Genomic DNA, 21,900 nt, shown 5'->3' with positions numbered 1-21,900 from the left:
AATTCCAGAGGCTGTTGAATGATTCAGACCACATACAACTGAGAGCTGCCAATTTGCACACTCAATGGGAGAAGCAGTCATCATGCCTCCAGTAGGCATCTATGGCAGATGGTCTGAATACARCCCCTATTCTTCACCACTGACTGCATAAAAACAGAAGCTGCCTGCTTTGGATAGCAGGAAATATGAATCACTTCATCAGCCTCTGAAAGAGAGACATCATAAAAGACATTTATATCCACATTAGATGCTGTTGTGTAAGGTATGAATACATCCCAAAGTGAATACAGCATATGGAACAGTGCTAGGAGGAAAACCCAGGCAATTATCATCTTATCTTTATGAGATAAAGGTAATGTAAGAGAGTTTTGCTTATTGGGTCTCTCAGGCAATTGGCTCAATATGAAGGACAAGTCTTAATCAGTTAAATCCCACTGCCAAAACTGACACGGCCTGTTTGCATTCTCAAATGAGAAATCCAGGAATGACTAGACTAGGGGATTGTCATCCTTTGGGGTAGCCACAGGACTGAACTATACCATGGAGTAATGCAGAATAATTGCTTTATTCTGAGATATAGGGAAAGTCAGTTCAAGTTAATAAAAATCAATGCACGTGGTATCAAGGTACATCACTGCAGCTGTACGACAGAAAGAGGTTGGGGCTTATTATTTGATGGCACTGATTGGAACTGAAAAAAAATCAGTTTGGGTTTAACAATAATTAAAGCAACAAGGCAAACTTGTGTTTTTTAACTTAAAATGGACTTAGAAAAATAACCCTTTACTATCAAAAGAAAACAAAAGTGTTACTATTTCCCAGCTTCTTCCCCTAACACTGTTGGCATAATAGTTGTTTTCAGAGTTATCCTAACTGCTACGTAATTTCATTTGTCAGTGTTATTTCTCTGTCAACTGGAAATCACTTACATACTATGAGAAATGGACCAGTACTCAAAAAGAAAAACAAATTCTTTAGTAAGCTATATGAAGCATTGACCATAATGGGAAGAGAGAGAGTGAATGAAGCTGTGATGCTTGGAGCATTGTGAGCGATGTATTTAATAAACAACTCACCTGAATCTTATGGAATGCTGTTATGTTGGTCCTCTACAATTTTAAGTTTCTAAATTTAAGTTTCTAACATATCATTGTTACCTCATTATAAACAATGAGAGCCCACTACCTGTGATTACATTTGATGGACTTCAGTAAATTGTTTTCATGGGACAGGATTATGGTGCCAAACTGTGCCACACTTGCCTTCTAGGAGGCAGAAGTTTTCAGAAGGTTGTATCTTATTTCCTCATATTTTCCAATTAAAAAGATAGCTCAACTCCACAGAATGAAAGCAACAGAGATATTGTCAATGTATTGTTCGCTGGAAAACTACAGGTTAAAAGAAAATGGCCTTCAGGAACTGGAGACAAGCTTACTGCCAGAAACTGAGCTCTGGCCCATGATCAACTAGCAGCCCTTCCCACACAAACTGTGACAGGGTTTGAGGCTGTGATGTGAACACAAGGCAGCACCTGGGGCAGCTGCCCCAGCAGGAGGGGATATAAAACTCAGTGGACTCAGCCCTTATGGGTCCCTYCCAGCTCAACATATATTCTGTGATCTTCAACACATCAGCAGTGATGCACAGGGCATTATCAATATGTGAAATTTGGATTCCAAATTTAGTTTCTTCAATTTTAATTTAAGGAGCCTAAATGTATGCACCAATGTTAACTCATTTTATACATGAATGTATATATATACACAAATGTAACTGAATTTGGATTCAAAAAGTTCTTGCTTCCCCTGACACTGCTGGTACTTTCTGTAACCATGCTGAACTCAGTTCTTTAGCCTCTGCCCCACTCCCCARGTTGGGCCAAGACAGGATCAGTATGAGAATAACATCAGAATTTTCTGTACCTGGACCAACAGCAGCAGATTCATGTCTGGTAAGGGCGACTTTAACTTGAGTGCTTGCAGTAACTCCAATATAACACAGCGTGTCAAGTAGAATTTGTCCCTTTCCTACAACAAAAAATTACAAAAATAATTACAAAAAGAATTAAGAATACCCTGAAATTCATTGACAGACACCAATAAACCATAAAGATACTTTTAAAACTAAGTTTGAGAACAACAAAGTTACAAAAGTGTACTGCTTTCTGTTGTTTAAAAAAAAATCACTCATATTTTATATAATTCTACAGACTTAATTGAACAGATATCAATGAAGGTGATTTTTCTTTCATGTATTATCAGACATTATAGCCAAGAATTCATATTTCATACATGAAATACAGATAGATTTTATAACATAATTATTAAGCCCAGGCATGCAAATGTAGCTTTCGTGAGAAATCACACAGAAGAATAAAACTGGTATTTAGCATTGTTCTTTCACTGAACCTGCCAAAACCAGTCTACATTTCACCATACTCCTTCTCTGTTGTTATTCCTCTTTATAAAAAGAGTGCCTGCACTACAGCTGCTTGGGCCATCTATTTTCACTCATTAGACTGGCAGTACTTTTCCACTTCCACAATAAAAACAGTCTTGGATTCAGCTGCTACAACAGAAACACTTTAAAACATGGGGGAAATCAGCCAGTGGAGATTAGAACACAGAAGTCTAAGAATAGAGTTTTAGGGCTGAGTCAGCAAGGAGGTACAAGAGATAAGATGGGCCTGTTAGATATATAACTTTGACATTCTCTGACTTTAGACGATAAGATAAAAATGTGGAACAAATCTATAACCTGCTACCGAGCACAGTGACTCCACACTTTTGATCAGCAGGACTTGCACTATGCTCTATTTCAGACAACCATTAGAGATTAAATAAAATTGTCTAATAATGACAGCATATCCAAAGTATGCTTAAGATCTGAAACCTAGTATCCTCCATCCTGTAAATCTCACGCACTTGCCTGCTCACTTAAGTTAAATGTGTGAAAATTCTTGCTCAGTCAGGGCCTCACTTTCTTCACAAAATCTGTAAAATGGGATCATTTGTCTCTTTCTCAGACAAGTTTTATGGAGTTAGTTAGTGAGAGACAATTTGAAGGCCACCTTCAGCTGCACTCAGGAGAAGATGAATAGCTGAGACTTAGCTTGGTTGCAGCAGACCAAGCAGCCACCAGTGCTTCTCTCCCAAGAACTGATGTCACCACACTCCCTGTGTGGCACGCTGCAAACAAAGCTTGCAGTAGCAATGCCTGTCTCCCATAGCGCTCACTACCTTTGAATGAAAACAGTTTTTAAATATCAGGCCTTGATTTTGGAGAAGATGTCAAAACAACAGAATGGTATGTCTTTCATGGATGTTATGATGCCGGACTGTGAATCAAGAGACCTTACTCCAAGCTCCTAGTTTCCTCTTTTGAATTCCTCAATTACATGGAGTGTGCAGGCAGATAACCTATTTAGATGACGGAATGGGTCCCAAACTGCAGTCCTTGTCCTTGTCTGACTATATTGCTGCAGTCTAGGCAGCTAAACTCGCAGGAAGCTAACACTCCAAAATCAGCTGTATTATGAAACCATTACTTGAGGGGACAAATACTCGAAAGTCGCACGTTCCCCATGCATGAGTGGTGCTCTGATAAAAATTATACTGTATAAGAACATCCAGAAGAGGTCAGACCAGAACAAATGTCTTCACTAACTTATCTCCAACAAGGCCATAAGCAGAAATAAAAGCAAGAATGAAAACAAGGCAAGCATGTATAATTTCACCAACCATTTTCAGCTCAGGGAACTTCTGAGCTCAGTGTGGCTTCTGTAAAACTCATAACTCTCAATGTATTTCTCTTCCACGTAACTGTCCATTGACCTCTGGGGCTCATGTCAACATTTAGCACTTTGTACTTCAGCACCATTTGCCAAATGGTACTTGGCAAAGAGTCAAAAAGATCACAAAGGTACTTGGCAAAGAGTCACTGTCAAAGAAATCACTTCCCTTTACTTGCTTTGAGTTGGTTCCTATAATCTTAGTATGTTCTTTGCCCTGAAAAGGAATGAAATTACCCATCCCHGTCTGGATCACTTGTGACCTTGCAGACCCCTCTCACACCCCCACCAGTTGTTGCTCTTTCAGACTGAAGAGCTCTGACTTGGTTGCTCTGTAYATGGAACTCATCCAACCATTCTTGCAATCATTGTCTGATACTACAACATCGTGAGTGGGAATGGAGACCCAGAAGGGTGCATAATACCCATAGTGCAAACATATCTGATTACGTGTTAGAATTCCCCAGGAAGAACGTCCCTTCCAACCAGCATATGCCTTCTTGAGACACGGACACTATGCAGGGCCACACTCAAACCACCTGACAATTTCATCCCCCAAAGAGTGGACAGAAGCTCCTACCAGTAACCCACTACAATGGCCTGCACACACTGAAAAAGAAGGAGGACATAATTCTTTCCAAAGTCTTCAACTGTTTTACATACTAACATAATTTTTTTACATACATATTCTCCATACTAACATTTAAGCTACACAGGATCTAATTGGGTCATAATAAATTGCTTTGTCAGAATAGTGGAAAGGAAGCACAGGCTTCAAGAATCCCAGCTTTTCTTGGCTATAGGGACAATGCAACAGTTAACTGCCTCTTTTGCAAAGAAGTTTGCTATCTTACAGTCTAAACTCTTAATGTTTGTTAACCACATGCAATGCAGAGATCAAGCAAAGTCAGGCAAAATGGTTTTTAATGTCTGACCTCTGGTTTCCTGCACTGTAAATCAGGAGTGATGACATGTGAGTCAATGGCCCAGAGTGTCCTTCCTATCCAAGTCTACTTATTCCTATCATCCTGCTGGTGATAAATATCTATAAACCTAGTTTGTATGTATTGTTAGAACTTTATATTCTTCCATRGAGCCATTGTTCCATGAGAATAATGCCCAGGGACGTCACATGTATAAATGTGGCACCAGAAGTGCAAAGAATACATTACTTCAGCCTCTGTTTAGCCAGATTAACCCTCTCAAATGTCTGTGCATCCCTACAGAAAACTGCTTTGCAACTTTAAAATTGTGACTTAACACATGTCAATACGTAGAACATGAAACTACTGATGTTCTAGCAGTGCCTCAGGGTCCAAATTTAGTAATAAGAAGAGTAAATTAGGGTCTTTAATGGAGTGCCGTGCTATCCTCCAAATAAGCCAGTATAAAGCAAATTTAATTATTTTATCACTGCTGCTACTACAGTAATTAAAAATACTGAAGATCTGTCACTTAATATTCTTTTTAAAAAATTAATAGCAAAATCATGTGGCATTCTGCATTTACCTAGTAAGGAACAACAATATGCTAGCAAAGTCTAAGTTTAGGTTCAAGCTTCTGCAGCTGTAAGAGATAAGAAAGCCAAAAAGTGTCCATTTAGGACCTTAAAACACTTGAAAGGAAAACTAAAGATAAGAAGATTACAGTCCACAGAAGAGATTCCACTCTCAACTAAGACTTCCAAAGGCACTGAAAAAACCAAATTGCTGACCTGGAACAGAAACTCAGACAAGGAAATATCAGATTGACATGAGTCTTCAGGCTCCAAGAGAAGAGAAACACAGATATTCCTGCCACAGGGCATTAGGAAAATGTTGGACTAAAAAAAGATTTGGAGTGGCTGTACAGCATTGACCTCTACAAAGTGCATGTCGGAGTAGCTTGCTCTTTGAAAAGAAAGAATCCTCCACAGCTTAGCTGAAAGTTGGTGTTTTGTTCCAGTCAGCACACTCAAAGTTGCAAAACAAGCAATTACATTTGAATAGTTTCAATGCTTACGAATTATATTCGTTCTGGAATTCACTTCTGTGTGACACTCTATCAGAACACTTATTTATAGTCATTTCTACTGCAGAGAAACACAGACATCATAACTGATTTGGTGGGTTTTTTCTAACAGCAGTTGACACTTCTAAGGCAAAACTATGGTAAGCTTTCAGAAATAACAAAGATAATGTAGTGTGGAGTTCCACTGAATTAACTATTTTGTGGCTACACAATGCAGAACATTCACTAATGCTTCCATTTCTGGGTCATCAAGTTGAATTAAACTAAAACAAGATTTTACCAAGCACTGTAATCCAAGCTTCCTGTGTGCAATGAAGTACTCACTATATTAATAGAACAATCAACCAGGAAGCATGCAAGAAACACATGTTGATTCTCTAATGTCCCAGTTTTAATTACATTTTCATGAAACTGCAGAGCCTGAGGAAAGTGAAAAATTTCCTGTAGTTCACTATTTGCTTTTGCAGATACACGAAACACTCTGATGAGACCACAAATGCAAGAGGAGTAACTTTGCTTCAGTTTTAAATGAGGCTTTTTTGTTTCAGTGGAAAAAGACACTTCAGGACTTTAAGTTAACTTTTTTTCTCACATTGCCTTGCCCAGACCCCTAACTATAAATCTAACTCAAAACAATTGCAAAAGATAGACAATCTCTTCTGTATTCAGGATTATTCTGTTTCACAATCTCTTCTCCTTCAAATGAGACAAAAAAGCTACTTGTTTGTTGTCATTTAACATACTGTTAGTTTCTACTTAATGCTTCAAATCATTACACATGGAAAAATTCTTTATTATTTTCTTATGGTGCAGTTTTCCTGTGAGAGTGTCATTGATCTTATAATTTCTTCTTCACCGTTCGTTCAATGATATTTTAAGTCATATCAAGACAAAAACAATGCATGTTCCAGTTGTACACTATCAGTACAGAAAATAATGTAGCTACTTATGATAAAATATTTCTGAGGATTAATTACTGTTCTGGCAAATTTATAGATAATGGAAAACTGTGCACTTAGTGGCTAAAGCAATATTTTTGCTCACTACCTCGACAATCTGTGGGATGGAGTATATATGACCTTAGGTTTAATTGCTTCTTGGTTGTTCAACTTCTCACTGATAGCTACAAAAATGAACCCCGGTAATAACTAAGTGTTATTTGTACACCATAATTTCATTTTCTACACAGCTACAGCCATGCATGCCAAAGAAAAATAGGAAAATACTTAATACAGAATGAACAGGATCTGAGATGGAAAGCTCCTAACTTGGAGTCTTCCAGTTGTCGACTACCTAACCTTACAGCTGTGTTCTCGGAAAGGATTTAGCAGGGATATTTAAATTTTTATTCACAAGCTAAATGGTTAAATCTGTGCACTAGGAAAGACATGACTGTACAGACATTTTAAGTGATGCATGAATACCAGGTATAATCTCAAAATGAGAAAAAAAAGAGTTCAAGTCCCAAAATCACATCAAAATACTTTTTTGAGCAACATTTTCAGCAAGTTCCATCATCTTTACTGTGAATGTAAAACCCAGCATTATTAAAAGGCACTAAATCACGATCACTTCTTGATTAACCAAACTACATTAAAACTGTTGACATGTCTGAAACTTGACACTGATTTCACCTTAACTTCTAAACTACTTGTGGGAAGCATGGCTTTGTCCTATTTTCACTTGTCCCTAAAGGAAGATTCAGTATCTTTGTTACCTTGGTGAAGGCTCTGTAGCACAAACCACACAATTCCACCAGGTAGGCCAGAGTGAAGACAGCATTCTGAATTACAAAACTGAGTAATTTTGAAAAAGGGTCCAGAAGACTCTGCAATGACATGTTTTAGAGAAATCAATAACTCGTTGCCCAAAAAAGCAAAGAAGCATTCCAACTCTGAAACGCCCAAATGGAACAGCATTATTTTTAGCTCAGAGGCTATCTGCCTGGGATTTACACTGTTTTGGTCAAACAGCTGTATCATCACCTGCCTTCATGCTTCTGTGAGAAATTAGAAACAAAAAGTTAGAAAATAGTTCCACTTGTGACATAGTGTTTATAAGACATTCTGTATAGTTTATGCAGGAAAACCTCACTGTCTTCAATGGAATTGTACTGAAAAAGGTCTAAGGAAGAAAATTTCTCTTTTTTTTTTTGTAAAGAAAAGAATAGAGGAGGGGGGAAAAAAAGAGAACATCAAATCTTTAAGAAGACATACATTCACACCCACACAAGAATGTAATTCTACCCCCACTTTACTGTAACCTAGATTCCAAAGCTCTTATCATTCTCCAAACAGTACTGGACTGCACAATTTTATGCTAATATATAATACTTCCCTAGCCAGGGGATAAGAACACATTCATGCAATAGCACAGGCTGGCTAAATTTGAGGCAATAGAATTTTGTCTCTTTGGAACTTACCCTGGTGGCACTGGTGGTAGGTATCTTCAACAAGCAAATCATGATTCTTAAACTAGAGTCTAAAGAACACTGAGCATATTTGAAAGCAGAAGAGAAAAAGAAAAGAAGTTAGTACCTTTCTGTATACATATCTTGCTTATGCTGGTAGCATCTATAACCTGTTTGCTGAAAAGACATCCAGAAATACACACCAGGAGATAAGATCCTGCTGTATGTCCTCTGAGCTCTCAGAAATCAGAGCCCAGAGCTTCTGGATTCAGTTTCTGTAACAATATTCTATTACAATCAGACCTACAGCCTGGTCAGCCAAACAGGTTAGGCCCAGTTCCCAGTAGTCTCAGTTCTCTCTGCCTGACTACTGCGTACTTTCAGCAAATTAATTAGGTGGTGCTACCATTCTTGAGAGTTTTATTTAGTTTTAACTGTTAAAACCAGATGGATTTTTTTTTGTCTAAATAYTAACCCTCTCAAATGCAGAATTCTAATCTGACAAAGACAGCGCATGGAAAGCATATAGGAAAGTGCCAAGAAAGAAGTGAAAAGTTCCCCAGTCAGAGTTGCTATTGTTTCCGACAGAACACACAATTAAACAGATGGGTCAGAGATACAATAAATCCAGTCCTCTGGAAACATTAGCTGAACCATTAGGAAACATTCATAAGAACCCACTCTGGTTATCAACAGTTTTCCCACAATTTCAGTACATTTTGACCAATGACAATATAGCTTGTTTCAGATATCCACACATCATACCTTAAGAGGCAAAACACATGGGAGTTTAGTGAGGAAGGTCTGAAACTGATTACTAATTGTGGTCCAGAGGTTGCTGGGGGAATCCATCGGCAAAGCTTCCATAAAGGTGGCAATGTTTTCCAAACAGCGTAGCATCGCACCCCCTGCTGGCAAATTCTTTTTRTTGTTTAAACCCTGGGAAACAAAACGAGAACTGTGAACAGTCACACACACGCAGAAATAGTCCCTTGCACGGTATTTGGAAGTGCTGAGGTTAATTTGTCCAGACCAAACACCGCTTATYTTTTCTATGATGCTAATGACAGGGTTTGTGCAGGGAAAATTTCGACTGTGTATATGATAGTTAGTCCAGAAGCTCCTAAAGGACTGACCAAAAGATTTTAAGGCAAAATATTTCAAGGAGGGTCTTTACTCATAATCTGCTTGGACTGGCATGTCAGTAGAAAAAGCAAAACTCAAAGCATGGGGAGCAGATTGCTCATGTTTTCCTTTAGACAGTTTTAAAGAAGGTATGTTCATTAACATTCAGTAGACCACGCAGGATTTTATGGCTTGTGTGCTAGGGTGAGGCTTGAAAAGACATCAGAAGTTTTAAAGTGATGTCAACATCTTGCATGAAGCAATTTCCATGTTCTTGGAAGAGCAGGATACGTGTAAGTGACCAGYTCTAACCAGAGGAAAAGGTTACAGCAGAAATAAGCCAGCTGCACAGAAGGCACTCAGTCAAAGGCAGGCAATAGATCTTTGTAATACTTAAGAGAAACTGTAATCAGATGAAATGAAAAGGGAGAACTGAGATGTATGMGCAGAAATGTTCCTGACAACAAAAAATACTGCTTGGAGAAGGAATGGGACACACTACCAGTGGTGAGGACAGCCTAATTACTTCCAGGGAGGACAAACAAAAATTCACAGTGTTATTGATGATACACGTTTGAATTCAAATGAGAAGTGATCCTGATAATGCTAATAAAATTAGCATCATTAACACAGCAAATTGTCAACATACCTCTAACAGCTGGCTCAGAGCAGCGATGGAACTCAGCTCACTGAAGTCCATCAGAGATGTGGCCAAGGTCCGTAGAAAGCTTCCATCTGAAATTTCAATGACATGTTTGCACTGGCTGTTCACACAAAGGAAACCAAGGGTCAGAAATGCACTCAGCTATTGCACATTACCTTTAATAATGCTCTGGAAGAGCTGAGGGAAGATGCCATTGGGAGCCAGCTGATGGAACACACAACGGAGGAACTGCTTGGCCACACCTGCAGCATTTCCAGGGATCATCATGCTGAAATGAAGGGAAAAGAAAAGAAGAAAAAAAATTGCATTGTAGATGAAATACTTGTCAAAGCTGATTACATGGAGAAAATAAAGATGATGCCATTCTTTTTAATTTAAGTGTTCAGTTATGGGTGAGACAGTCAAAAACAGAACTGTCCTGATCCTGAACAAAAGTTTAGCATGTTGATTTTATGATTTCAGCTCAGTTGTGAAGAGATTAAAAATTTACATACACAAAGTATTTGTCTCAATAGTTGTATTTTTCCTGATTCTCCATGTAGTGCAACTTGTGAGTCACCTGAATTTGAGATATAATCCTGCTCTCACCTTGTGTAATTCAGAGACACAGAATGAGATTCTTGGCTTTATCATAAAATAMATGAACAACAAGTAAATAGAAACATTAAAATATTCTTTTGCTTCTTGCAGCTTCCTTCAAGAGATTAATGACTCATAAATGAAYGGTTTCATTTTAAAATCCTAAGTATTATCTATTTACCCATAAACTGCACATCTTGACATGTTTTACAGCTTCTCAAAAAGAATTTATCCTATTCAGCATCTGATTTACATAATGAGGCATCACTACCAAGGATTCTCTGTGGCCAAGGATGATTCACTTGATTGAATGTGTGGAGTTTATCAAGACAAATACTGAACACAGTACAAATTACAAAAAGCTGCACCAAAATTGCAAAGACCAGACAGCATCTGAATCTGATTTTATTTAGGTTTACCACATATGAATATGGGCTCCTGTTCATCTCCAGAAAACATAGGATATTTGAAACAAGAGGAAAAGGCAGTTTTTCCTTTTATTCACAAATTTTAAATAACATTTTTTAAAAGTTATATTTAGTTGATTTTAGAGTCAGGGAAGATGATGCTTTAGATTGATTGTTTTATTTATGTCAAGGTATTGTTTGCTACCATACCTTTCTGCTTGATTAGAAAAACTGGTACTCGAGGCCAACCTGGAAGAAAAATATAAAAAAAATTGAAGCTTATATGCTTTTTTGTGTATGTCTTTCATTTTTAAGTAAGCCAATAAAGTCTCATTTTAAATAAAAAATGAAGAAGGATTTTAAAGAACGTTTAAAATGTTACCATAAAGATCTTCTGAAGAGCACCTAAATTTAGAAAAGTTGTGCTTGAGTGACATATCAACTCTATTCAGTCTCGCAGTGTCACTAATGCTTAACTGCTATAAAGACAAACCTATTTGCCTCCCTCTAGTAGCACAAAGATAATGAAATAATGTTTTTGCCTCATAGCACATCATGGATAATAACTAATTCTTTTTAGAGGGGAGGAAAGTTAGCCAGAAGCTGCCTTCGGACAGAATTGTTTCTGATTAACACAGCAATGCATACTAAGCAAAAATTCTTTSCTTGGCAGTCTAAACTGAGGCTTCTAGTTCCATATCTTGGCACCTCAATAACTATCCTAATTTCAAAAACACTAATTACCTACAAGCTCTTCCAAAGTCAGAYGAGAAATAATTTGGTCTCAAAAATCAGGTCATTTATTTTAGTAGGTAAATATAGACTTTAAAGCCAGATATGGGCATTCAGTGACGAAAATACTGAGCACAACCTTAAAGTAAAATCATGCACTTTAACATGCCAGACATGAAAATTAATAGAATCAGGGCTTACAGTATCAAAGCAAAACACCTTTAATACCAAAAGCCACTAAAAAGCTGTACACTGTAAAGCCATTATAAAGATGTACACTGGAAGCATCTCTTATATACAAAATGCCATAAATTTTTACTTTAATATGCTCCTAATCAGTATTTCAGATTGTATAAGTTGATAAATCTAAGGGAAATGTTCATAGAACTACACTATATCTAGTCTTCAATGTTCTTCTTTGATTCATGATCCTTTTATCCTGGATTTAGCTGTTGATCATCCTTGGTCACCCCCTGTTCTGAAGACAGTTTACTCTCTATCACAACAATAAAATCCAAAAAGGACCCTAAGGCAGCTCAGTCAAATGCAACAGCGTGAACCAAAATTATGGTGATTTTCATGAATTATGCATGACAAGCTGGGGACAGAGCATCCTTCCAACAACGCAATAATTTCAAACTCGATGGTGCAGGGATTAAAGATTATATCCTCTTCAGCTGTTCTAACACAAATGAGAAAAACACATTAGAGTTCCTGATTCCAACACTGTTAAGAAGAATTCACACTAAAACACAACCTATTATTTCTGGAGTGCAAAGCTAATTCTGAGTGTGAAAGGTCTGAAGTACCTTCAAGCAATACARACCTTTGTTCTGGAATAACTGTAGTTCAGTTTCCATTAAGGCACACGAGGGATTTCTGCATAATGCAGTGAGACCATATACATGCCCATTGGACATAATACCTTTTTTCAAAACTCTCATAAAGTATACAAATACAACAATGTAAAATCTTTTTTTTCTAAAAGAAATCAAAATCCAAGTCTCCCAAAAGGAGAGTTTTTCTCTCCTTTTGAATGTGATAATGCAAGCATGGGCTTTGTGACAAACAAAAACTAGAAACCAGGTTTCGAACTTTGGAAAAACTTCTTGAGACATAAACTACAGTAAACAACTGGGAACATCTGAAACTTTCTGAAATGTACAGTTTGTATATATTTATCACTACTACTCTAAATATTTTATTGCATAAATGCCATGARCCCTCATCAGACCCTTTGCAGACCACAAAGCAGAACAGGAAATGGATGTGTCCAAATCTGCACACGTAAAGAACAGAAGTTAAGCTTCTCACAGTTCCTCACTAACTCAAGAGTCTAAATGTAACTTTGAAACATAGTTTTAATGCCTGGTAAGCCAAATTGCACTGTAAATCAKTTATATAAGAATCACCAAGTCAAAAATCCTGATTCAGGAATCAGATAATAAACTTAAATGCATGTTAGAGTCTTAGAATATTTAATTGTCAGTAACTTGAACACAGATATTTTTTCTCTTCTGAAAAATCCCAACAGATGTCTATCTGTGCCTGTGGTACCCAAATCACTTTTGAAAATATTTCTGCGTGTTGTTTAGGTACTCTGAAAGACCTTGGACTTCCCTGTTCCTTACTTCCTCTTCTATGCATGAAAGTAGYAGCTCTTTTTGTAAGAATAAAAATGGGAAAAGTCTAATTCATTTTTGCTTCTGCTGTTAGATATTTGGAGGTAGTGATAAGGCACTGCTTGATGCAAGACAGAGCTTGGATGCCTCTCTGCTTGTATATACTATTTATTTTGCATATTTTCAAATTAATTCCTTTGTGGGGAGCCTCTTATTGGACCTAGAAGGTGTCAGAAGCTGCAACCAGCAAGAACAAGACAGGACATTTACTAGGAACACCCCATATTGCACAGTCATCTGCTACTCTAAAACAATCAGCTATCTCCCTCTAAAGATGCAGCATTTCCCCTAAAAATACAGAAAAAGGTAGACCACTTATCCCTCATCCCCTGTTAATTCATCTTCCAAATCATTTATTCTCTGTGGCTGTGGTACTGCTGTATTTACAAGAGTCACACAGAATGGGCAGAATCAGTCTAGATCAGAAACTCAGCCTCCAYTGGAGTTAATTAGCAGGGACAGCAGGGAACTGCAGCCTTGCAATTAATGGAAATGGAGGACTTGAAGAGCTGCTGTGTCTAAATGGAACTGGGAGGTAGTGGAGAAGCAGGCAGAAGCCACAGTCAAGCAATTTGAACTTCAGTCACCAAAAAGAAGAAGGAGGAAGAGAGCTGTGCATCATTTCTGTGTGTCTAGCACTGCTCAGGAATTTATTCTGGAACACCCCAGCACATCCAGAACACCCCAGCACATCCAACCCACCTCTGAGGCAAGAAGTTGTGGGAGTGGCCCAGACAGCAAACACACATAATCCAATAGGAATGGCACACTTGAATTATCCCATGCACATGGATAAAATTAACAAGAGAAAAATAATGGACAGCAAATGCTCAGGACTTTCTCAAGAGACAATTTCATGCAGCAGCTGGTTTGGAAGCCCTCATAAGGCAATGCAAAATTTTACCTAGCATACAAAATATGGTTGAAAAGCCTTAAGATTGTCAGGTATGCTAATGAATGTTCACACCTAGGAGTCAACACTCCTGGAGGAGCAAAGTTCAGAAAAGATTACCACATTTGTGTGTAACTTCTAAAGCAGGAAAAATATAAAAGTGAAAAATTCTGTCAAAGCAGCAGCAAGGAGAAGCCAAGAGAAATCCATTTTTGTAAGAAGCAGARAAGCTGTTTAAGAGCATTACACTGGAAATGCAATGAGCAATGTCCTCCAGTTGTGAAGAAAAACTTCAAGAGAGCAGAAGAAAATAAGGTAAGGGAGTTTATTAGAGAAAAGGTTTCTTTCAAAAAGGTGATGSCCTGTCTCAAACAAAAGAAAACAGCATAAATTCTGACAAATGGATGTAAAAWCCACATGAAGGCAGCCCAAAAAACACCAGTTCAAGGAGCAATTAGCAGGAGGAATAAAAATTAAAAAACAGTAAATTTTTCTTCACAYAGAACAAGGTGAAGAAGCACACCAATTGATGCAACAATTGCTGTTCAGGTAATAAACAGGTAGTAAATAAAAAAAGGTACTGAAGAAAATCTGAATTTATTCTTTACAGCACTGCTTAGAGGCGAACAAGCTAAGGAGATTCCTGAGCTGGAATTTCCCTTCGGAAGGTAAAAGGGGAGATCAAAGGAGCTCTGAAAATTGAACTGACAGTGGAAGATGTTACATAAGAAATTTATAAAATGGTGAGTAACAAAGACGCAAAACAGAACCAGATGTTATTCACTTCAGAGCTCTAAAATATATACCTTTGTATGCTGATGTTTACATAAATCCAATTCCAGCTACAAAACTCTTTCAATCTCACTGGAGAGAGGAAAGTCCTGAATTTACCTTCCTACAGACTGCATGATGTCCAACAGCAGAGGAGCAGCCAAGTCYGGACTGAGGTGAATGAAGGTTGAGAGCACAACTATGGCCAGGCCCAGAGTTTCCTCATCATATTCTTCAAGAATAGCCCCACAGTCATGGCACCTGCAAGGAGCAGWTTTTAAACCTGATGTTAACAAATTTAAAACAAAGTATCACTACACATAGGTCTGTAGATAATTATGTCTTTTAAAAGTATTATTATTTAGTACATTCTATTCCAAATTTATTTAGAAAGATAACGTAATTGTGATCTTTCTAGAATTAGTAGCAGTCCACAGTTTTCAAACATTAATAAAGCTTCTCACTAGCTCCACTGGCTGTTTCTTCAGTGACAAATGAAAGAGAGCCAGAGGGCAGGCCTTGTTTTGACTTCAAACAAGTCAGTCGTACTCCAGCTCCCTCGCTGTATCAGACTGCTCAGTCTGCACCATCCCAGGGAATCGGCAGCAGTGAGGACTGCCCTGAGCACTGTGAGCACAAGCCAATTCGTGCAACTTGGGCTAGGTCCCAGGCACTCTTCTATTTAGCACCATGGACACCAACAATGACACTCACAGACGATCTTGAAGAGATGGAACAATTTCACACTGCCCTTCCCGTCAGTCATGAATTATGAATAACAAATTACGCAATTAGAAAACAATGATCTGATTGGTTCCCACAGCAGTTACAGCTATTAAGAAATAAATGAAAAGACCTCTCAGGGGGCACAAAACCTTAGATTTCAGAAAAGTCTCCTTTCCCAGGGCAGATTTGCTGCTGAGTCACTTATTCTTCCTGAAATGCTCTAAGAAAACTAATGAAGGTCTGAAAGGGCCCCAAAATATCTAATTATAAAGGGGATGTCAGWTTTGGGAGAGATGAGACAGGCTTTCATAACCCACGGAAAAGACAAACCAGTGTTGGAAATTGACTTATCTCAGCCCAGTAGGAAGGCTTGCTTAATTTGATCAATCAGTTGCTAATGACTCCAACAGATTGTGAGATTTTAACTTAATGGAATTGAACAGGCAATTTTCTCGCCTTTTTTACTGAACAKAAAGAAAATATGCCAACAAAGTCATGGAAGTCAGGCTGAGCTGGTCTGTGTGTTAACAGGGAGTGCTGGAGCATTGGTGAAATAGCCAAGGGAAGTGCCACAGACCAGACTAACTTTTGGGACGCTTCACTTTGTCACACAGTAAATTCCACTAGCAGTCACAGCCTGCACAATGGCCCTGTCCTTCCCCAGTGATCATCCCTACATGTCTGTCTACTGGACTGAGAACACACAGGAACTTGTGGTTTCTCTTCCCAAGTTTTGAACAAATCAATGCATGACTCCCTGCTGACTGCTTTACTTCTCTATCAAATGAATAAACTTCTGTTTAGCATTCCCTTTACAGGCATTCTAACCAAACAATCCAGGTTAGCCAAAGCTTTGAGGATCAGTGAGTATCAGCATTAAAAATGTTATATAGATTACATAGGATGACATATCGACAGCTACTGATTTCAATGGAAACCCAAAGGAATTTTTAAATAGAACTTTTCATTTTTTCTCCTAAGACAAAAGCGCTTTCTGATGGATCACAAGGAACCCTTGACTTAGGATGGRAAGTCCTTCCCCTGCCCTGTGTGCACACAATAATCTGAGTCACCATTTCACCTGTGCAAAATCATCCAGGTTCTACTGAACTGAAAACACATCTTGCTAGCAGTGTTTAGAAAATGTTTACCTTGGGGTAAAAAATAGTTAAAAAACTTAGCATAGAGATAAATGATAGAATGGACTCTTTACTTCCATAAAGTGCATCTATACTTTACTTGACATATTTGAAGTTCAAACTAGTTCTTTGAAAGGAGAGAAAAAAAAACCACTTACTTGTCAGTCATCAGAATGGGCTGGTCATCAGCAAATTCCTCTGGGGCAGGTACAAACATACTGACTATACTGGGTGCTGACAGCAAACTAGATTTTGTAGCACCTTAAGGCAATTAAGGAAAACAAACAATTTAAAAAGTAAAGAGAATCATCACACAGAAATTCAAAATGYTTGATGAGCCAACTTCTAAAGAATAGCCATAATGGCCTTACTATGTCTAGAAATAAGAAATAACTTGTGTCTATAAAAAGACATATAAGCACATTCCTTGCTTCTGCCTGATTATTCAAATTACCTATAAATGTCAATTAAAAGTATATAAATACTTGGGCTAAAAAGATAACATAAAACAAAAATTCGAGRAAATTGGATGCAATTGTATCTATTAGGTGGAGAGGATGATGCTACAGTTGCTGTAAGACTGGACATCAGAAGATTTGAGTATGCCCCCACACATTTTGGGAATTAACTTCCCATAGTTCTTGGTGACATGAAGAAGGAATTAATTCTCAACACCAAGTCATCAGTCTAGTCATACTATCCCTAACAGAGCCATGGGAGATAAACCAGGAAAGGACAGATAGAAGAAATAATCCATAAGGAATTGAGAACATTGGAGGGCTGATCACTAGAAATGCTTTCCACTGAAAGTCTTCAAAAGTATCTTTATTCTTCAAAGTTGAGTTGTTCAGCTGAGAGCACAGCCACTGTGATCATGACAAAATATGGGGCTCCCTTTGCCCTTGGCACTTGTTGTGCATCTAATTTCTGATGGATGCTTATTTTACTAGGAAAAGTTATGTATTATGGAGGATCCAAACTCTTGACTTCTCCAAGTTCTGCTTTCCCAAATTACAGTTTAAGTAATCCATTGCCAACTTTCTTTCTGGTTGCTTCAATCTGTAGGTTCAGATTTAATGCTAACATTATCCTGCTCTGATAGTATTTAACTGTATTTAGCTACATTTAACTATGGAAACAGGAGGAAGCTTCTCTGTGCAAGGTTCAGATGGAATTTATTATAACAGATATAATCTTGGTTACTGCAGGAAAAGAAAATTTAGTATCGGCTCTCARGCAAAGTAAGCTAAGAAGCTCCCACAATTTCTGAACTCAAAATAAGTGGAGTGAAATGAGAATATGGCAGGTTTTAAACAACCATTTTACTAAGCATGGAAGGAAACATTTCTTTTATATCCATATATAAGGAATTTATAAGTGATCCCTAAGGTTTTACTGGAAATGAGCAGACACTACAGGAAGTCCAGGATACCCCAGTAATGTAGAACACGCACAATGCAGGGGATAGGTGTAGATTTTCTAGCCAGGCTTTTTTTCCCCTCACAGATGCATAAAAATCCCTCTGCCATGACTTTGGAAGTTGCACTGTCATACTCTTTAGACGTAAGTCCCATTGCAGCATTCAAATGCTAAAAGCAGTCAAAATGTATTTTACAATGCTGGAATAAGACTTAACTACTCCAAAATGTCCACTCTTGTGCAGTGAACAGAAGGGGAAAAACATGATTTAGGCAGAGAAGGTAGGTCACTGCCCCACTGCAGGGCTGTAAGAAAGTCTGTATTTCAGCTGTGAGGGTGGAGAGTTTATACAGAAAGGCGATTCAGCCACTCTGCACACTTTCTGCAGGACAGTTGAGGGCTTGAATAGCTGAGTAGAACACCGAATTCAGCACCACTTTGTATTAACAATGAAATCTTCCCGGCAGTATTGGCAAAGGACCAGGTCAAACAGACACTGAACTAACCTCTGATTCTCAGTGGTGGTCCCTCCAAATCYGGGTTTAGGCAAACGGGGACATTGCAGAGCCTCTTTCCATGCTGTATCTGCTCTGTGAATAAAGAAAGAACTTCAGTCTCCAGAACTACATACCYAGCATTTGCTACCAGTCACCAGCACCACGAGTCTCAAACAGTTAAAACAAGAGAAAGATAAATACAACTGCTATTAAAAAAAAAAATCAAAAACCAAACCAAAGAAAATGGTTAATTTTTTAAGCTAGAAAGGAAGCAGAGAGGAAGATTAAAGAAGTTCATATAGGAAAAAGGACACAGATAACCTAATAATAAAGAAGACATTTTAGACAAGAGTCATTAAGCAGGAAAGGAAGTTCTAGCCATAAAGATTCAACCAGATATGGAATASATGAGCCACAAAAAGAGAAAGAAACAAGTGTTTAGAAATACCAAGGCAATAGAAGTCAGATATAGCTTGTACTGACAGAAACCAGGCACAAAATTATCTTATTTTACAGACAGGAAATTTGGAAAAAAAATGGTTTGAAATAAGGATGGAAGAGACACATGACACCTATGGAGGTAATTAAAAAAAAATGAATAAAGCATGTGTGGACCAAACACATCATATAATTGTGGGATAAGACTACTTCCCACTTGGTAAACATGAGTATAATGAGTCTTAAAATTGTGGTGTGACATTGAAATGACAAACAGTCACACTGAGCATTTGTCCTGGGGAAAAAAACCCCACTGTCCAAATAAAAATTTTACTTTGAAGCTAGTGATTGAACAAGAGACTGAGAGATGCAAAGCTTTCTATTAAAGAACATTTCATTTTGCCTCTCCGTGCCTGAAGCCCTTTAGCTGAAATGAATATTGAAGGGAAAAGTCCATAGATGTTGTGAAGAAAGCTACTAGAYTTGGAACAGAATTAACTAGAGAGAATTCCTAAACAATTTTGAGTACTGACTTGTTCGTTTTGAATACAGGCTAAGTACCTCATGCAGAATAAAGGCAATAACTTTTAAATCTCCAAAACCCTGCCTGAGAGACTAGGTGATCCAGCTAAGTCTCTCCAATAAATAAACTTACCTGCAGATAGGACAAAATCCCCACTGTTACCATTGGGAAATTCTGACCTTTATGATTTAAGGGTCTCATGATGAGCRTGGCATTCAGCAGACCAGAATAGAAAGGATAATCCTGAACTATGTACCATATCATTAGCCACTCTTCAGCTACACAATTTCATTTGATGGCACTTGATGCTGAAGACTAAATTAAGCAAAAATTTAAACTCAGCTGTCCAGGGCTGGTGGTAAGACACTCACTCAGCATGCTAAGTTCCATGTAACGTTTTAGGCATTCCTTTCACTAAATGCATCTCGATCTGCTGAGAAATTCCTAAGAAGCACAATTTTCCACTGTCACTAACATCAAAATGGGCACTAAAACATCTAGCATTTTTTATAAAAAAGAACTAATACATTGTTTAATGACATCTGCTATGAATTTGGTCTAAATGAAACTGTTTCACAGAAGGAAAAAAAACATATAAAGTGAGTAATGAGTTAATTATGTGCTTAATTCAGTTTTCATTGCTTTGCATTCATCTTAAAAGGAGAGAAAACAGTGAGTGAACAGAAACTTCAGGTGTTCAGCATGAGTTGGYAAAAACGTCTTTAAAGAGAAATAAAACTGGCTGGTGTAAGGCACAACTCTGCATTGTACCAACACCATTGTAAACACACATAGAAAGAAATTATTCCATGCACCAGGGATTAAATCCTATACCTAATGAATTCAACAGTGATACTTCCATTTCTTTCAATGAAACCAGGAAATAACCCAAGAAATATGCATAGTTATAGGGACAACACTGTACCAGAGGGTCTACCTCCCAAATATGTAAGTATTCCAACTCTTACTAGGTGATAATCTTGTACTGTCTACAAAAGATTCACTTTAGACTTGATATTGATTACTTAACTCTGATGGTAAAATAGAAATACTCTTTTTTTTTTTTTTTTTAAAGTGGATTGTTACACTGTAATTGGTTTAGGAAATAGAAATAAAGAACAATAAATGCAGCTCACCAGTATCCCAAGTGCTGATATTGTGGGGAGCACTAGACTGGTGTTCCAGCTGCCTCTTCATTAGCTGGTTCATTGTCAGAGCTCCCAAAGAGCCTCTTTTCATTTGTCTGAACTGAGCTGCAAGTCAGAAATGCAAAAGGATTTCAGGAGCTCAGACAACATTTAAAACTACTCTCATTTCCTGATCTTACAAGCCAGCATGATATAAAYACTGAAACGACAACGTCAGCTTGATCTAAGGATCTTGCTCAAGCCAATATGCACAGGGTACAATTCTGGTCCCAATGCCACCAGCCAGAAGTGACTTGGATTCATTGTGTCAACTGTCAGTGCCTTTTTGCCTCCAAATATTATGAAAGATCATCAAAAGACTTGCTGTCTGTGAAGTGTTAAGATTCTACCCCAAAATTCCCATGCTGAGAGGCAATAAATGTASATTTGAACCTCACCCACATACAATGCAGCAAGGAAGGAAACTCAGTCTCCTCCTAGCAAGGTATAGAGSACTGCAGTGTCCATGCTGACCCTGGGAAAACAAATTCACTGACACTACATACAACCAGAATCCTTCTTGGGTGGCATAACCTGAACTTGCCTCCTACATACCCACCCCTGAGGCACARCACCTGCACATTCTGCTGAGGTGTGAAGCCAGCAGCCTTTGAAGATGAAACCCTTCTGTAACTTCACTGCCAGTTTTCTTACAGAGAGCTATCAAGCAACAAGCATTCAATTTTCCTCATACAACTATTTATTTATTTTAAAAGATCAATTTATGAGACATGTCACTGAATAATGCTCAAAATAAAATMATAAGGGAGACATAAAATTTAAGACTTTTGGTTCATGTCAATGTGATGYTTAGGAACATGACTTAGTGATGGACTCAGCAGGGTTAGGTAAAACTCAAGGATCTTAAAGCTAATTTCCAACCTAAACCATTCTACATATTTTCTCTGC

At 37.9% G+C, this 21,900-nt stretch overlaps 1 protein-coding gene across 1 annotated transcript in view; it reads right to left on the bottom strand.

Annotated features, from left to right (window-relative positions):
* The window catches only part of UNC79 (unc-79 homolog, NALCN channel complex subunit), a 90,892-nt gene that overhangs the window by 19,955 nt on the left and 49,037 nt on the right, over positions 1–21,900 (bottom strand). Inside the window, exons 31-41 of the mRNA XM_057370639.1 lie at positions 20,941–21,057; positions 18,853–18,936; positions 17,086–17,188; positions 15,183–15,323; positions 11,196–11,234; positions 10,155–10,267; positions 9,985–10,070; positions 8,976–9,149; positions 8,223–8,291; positions 7,518–7,628; positions 1,923–2,027 (exon numbers count right to left, since the gene is read on the bottom strand). Coding sequence (XP_057226622.1) covers positions 1,923–2,027; positions 7,518–7,628; positions 8,223–8,291; positions 8,976–9,149; positions 9,985–10,070; positions 10,155–10,267; positions 11,196–11,234; positions 15,183–15,323; positions 17,086–17,188; positions 18,853–18,936; positions 20,941–21,057 — 1,142 coding nt within the window. The remainder of the gene's footprint in view (positions 1–1,922; positions 2,028–7,517; positions 7,629–8,222; positions 8,292–8,975; positions 9,150–9,984; positions 10,071–10,154; positions 10,268–11,195; positions 11,235–15,182; positions 15,324–17,085; positions 17,189–18,852; positions 18,937–20,940; positions 21,058–21,900) is intronic.

The sequence above is a fragment of the Malurus melanocephalus genome, unplaced genomic scaffold (assembly GCF_030028575.1).
Source record: "Malurus melanocephalus ecotype Western Australia unplaced genomic scaffold, MMel_1.1 scaffold_129, whole genome shotgun sequence".
Taxonomy (NCBI): domain Eukaryota; kingdom Metazoa; phylum Chordata; class Aves; order Passeriformes; family Maluridae; genus Malurus; species Malurus melanocephalus.
The sequence above is the reverse complement of the archived record's forward strand: the minus strand, read 5'-3'. Positions and strand labels throughout refer to the sequence as shown.